This window comes from Micropterus dolomieu, linkage group LG19 (genome assembly GCF_021292245.1).
Source record: "Micropterus dolomieu isolate WLL.071019.BEF.003 ecotype Adirondacks linkage group LG19, ASM2129224v1, whole genome shotgun sequence".
In the NCBI taxonomy this organism is placed as follows: Eukaryota; Metazoa; Chordata; class Actinopteri; order Centrarchiformes; family Centrarchidae; genus Micropterus; species Micropterus dolomieu.
This window is the reverse complement of record NC_060168.1, coordinates 34138200-34140929: the sequence shown is the minus strand read 5'-3', so window position 1 is coordinate 34140929 and position 2730 is coordinate 34138200. Positions and strand designations below refer to the sequence as shown.

General features: G+C 42.8%; 1 protein-coding gene across 1 annotated transcript in view; it reads right to left on the bottom strand.

Moving 5' to 3' along the window:
- The window catches only part of LOC123957448 (diacylglycerol kinase theta), a 53931-nt gene that overhangs the window by 8739 nt on the left and 42462 nt on the right, over positions 1 to 2730 (bottom strand). Inside the window, exons 16-17 of the mRNA XM_046030256.1 lie at positions 298 to 413; positions 1 to 128 (exon numbers count right to left, since the gene is read on the bottom strand). Coding sequence (XP_045886212.1) covers positions 1 to 128; positions 298 to 413 — 244 coding nt within the window. The remainder of the gene's footprint in view (positions 129 to 297; positions 414 to 2730) is intronic.

The following is a 2730-nucleotide window of genomic DNA, read 5'->3' as shown; positions in this document are numbered from 1 at the left end:
ATGTCAAAGACCTGGTGAGGGTTCAGAAGTTTCCGAAAGCTGTAGAGAAGCTCTCTGCCTTTCAGCCCGCCGCTCTTTGGGTTGACAAACACCAGCAGAGGACAGACGTCCGGCCCCAGCCTGTTGGTCTGAGAGACGACGACAAGAAACAGAAACATCAGTCAGGTGGGTGTGGTCAGGGATGACCTGCGTGTTGACGTACGTCACATTTCAGGGATGTTACTATGTAAACACGAGGCGGTATCTGTCTTCTGAAGCGCTGGTTAGTGTGTTTGTTGTTGACTGAGCGACTGTTACCAAGATCTCTGGGATGACGAGGGAAGCGAGCGTCTTGTTGTTGACAGTCGTGTCTTTCGCCAGCATGTAGATCCTCTCCGCTTCAGAGAAACACGAGATCTGCAACGCCAACGCACCTGAACACACAAACACACACAGCAAACAGCGGGTCAGTACAAGCATGCTAGCTTCTGCTTGTGGCTGGCGTCACGTCTCCTGGGGACCCGGCTTCTAAAGGGCGATGACACTGATTGGTTTATTGCATGTTACGCCCCCAAACACACCCATGACTAATTTGCAGACTAAGTACAACCCTTTCAAACCATGCGCCGGCGCACTGACTTTTTTTTCCCGCCGTTTTACTAGCAAGATTGAAGTTGGACACGCCCCAAACTCAGCTGCGCCATGCGCTTCATAGTGCCCAAAGTGAATTATTATTTTTTTTGGTTTTAATCTTGATGATTAACTGACTTAATTGACTTTAAGAATTCTTTAATCTCAGAATTCTACCGACTTTAATCTCGGAATTCTACCGACTTTAATCTCGGAATTCTACCGACTTTAATCTCGGAATTCTACCGACTCTAAACTCAGAATTTTCAGAATTCTACCGAGTCTAAACTCAGAATTCTACCGACTTTAATCTCAGAATTCTACCGACTCTAAACTCAGAATTCTCAGAATTCTTCTGACTTTAATCTCAGAATTCTACTGACTTTAAACTCAGAATTCCGACTTTAATCTCAGAATTCCGACTTTAATCTGACTTTAAACTCAGAATTCTACCAACTTTAAACTCAGAATTCTACCGACTTTAATCTCAGAATTCCACCGACTTTAATCTCAGAATTCCACCGACTTTAATCTCAGAATTCCACCGACTTTAACCTCACAATTCTTCTGACTTTAAACTCACAATTCTTCTGACTTTAAACTCACAATTCTTCTGACTTTAAACTCAGAATTCTGACTTTAAACTCAGAATTCTGACTTTAAACTCAGAATTCTGACTTTAAACTCAGAATTCTGACTTTAATCTGACTTTAAACTCAGAATTCCGACTTTAATCTCAGAATTCTGACTTTAAACTCAGAATTCCGACCTTAATCTCAGAATTCTCAGAATTCTTCTGACTTTAAACTCAGAATTCTTCTGACTTAAATGTCAGAATTCTTCTGACTTTAAACTCAGAATTCTCAGAATTCAGACTTTAATCTCAGAATTCTGACTAAGAATTCTTTAATCTCAGAATTCTGACTTTAATCTCAGAATTCTGACTTTAATCTCAGAATTCTGACTTCAATAAACTCAGAACTCAAAAACAAATTCACATGTGGCCCTAATCCTCTTCTGCATATTGGTTATCCTTTGTTGGAAATAAATTACTTTGTTATACTTCGGAGTACAAATTTGAGGTAAAAACTTGAGTCTCGTCTTTTCATGCCACTTTCTACGTCTGCAGCTTTAGTTACTTTAGCTTTTCTCACCTTGACTGGCATAGACATGGCTGATGGTGACCAGGTGACCTGCAGAGACAGAGAGGGAGAGAGAGGCAGAGCGGAGGTGAGTTAGACGAGCGCTCCTGCTGTGAGCTGAAGAAGAAGAGTAGACAGGAAGTGTTCACACACAAACCAGTCGGCGCCGAGAGAAACATTAATATTCAATCTCAGACTGAAGCAGCGAGCTAACATGAGCTTTGTGTTACAAGCCGTCCAGCTCAGCGCTCAGGTAAATCGGTCTGAAACTCACTCTTGATGGTCAGGTGTTCCTGGATCAGCTGGACGTACTCCTCTTTGCTCAGCAGGGGGGGCAGCCCTCCAATCAGCAGGCTGACCCGCACCTCCCGGTTCCCGTTCTCCACGATGTAAAACCGAGTCTGGTTCATGTTTCGCAGAGACACCTGGGAAAAATCCACATCACGTTCTTTTCAGCTGTGAAACACCTTTTCCTGTCTGACATTTCAGCGACAGAGTTCGAAGGCTGCACTCAAATGAATAACAATAAAAAGTGAGGCGAGACAAACGCCTCATTACAAACAAAGAAGAGATTAACACCCAGCAGCCAAGAGAAATTTATTAAGATCAGAAACAAAGGGACATTTTTAATCCGTGTTCGCTTCGTTCTTTGATTATTTTGTTTCAAAACCGAATCAGAAAAACCACAAAAACAAGTCGTTTTTTAGTTTTTCTGCCGGTAGACCTACTATGCGTTTTGTTGCCAGTGGAACCGAGGCGCTGGACGCTCAGCGCTCGTTCTCCCTGGCTGGATGAAGTCCGATGCTCCTGATTATACGCACAGCCTAATCCATGTGTTCCTGCAGCTGGAGGCTCTCAAAACTTTCTAAATTCTTCCATCTCACCAAGAAAATAAAGATCAGGTGGAAACAGCGCAGAGAGGCGCAACAAAAATTACCCCAACTTTTTAATCCATGTATGATTCGTTAATATGCAGCTC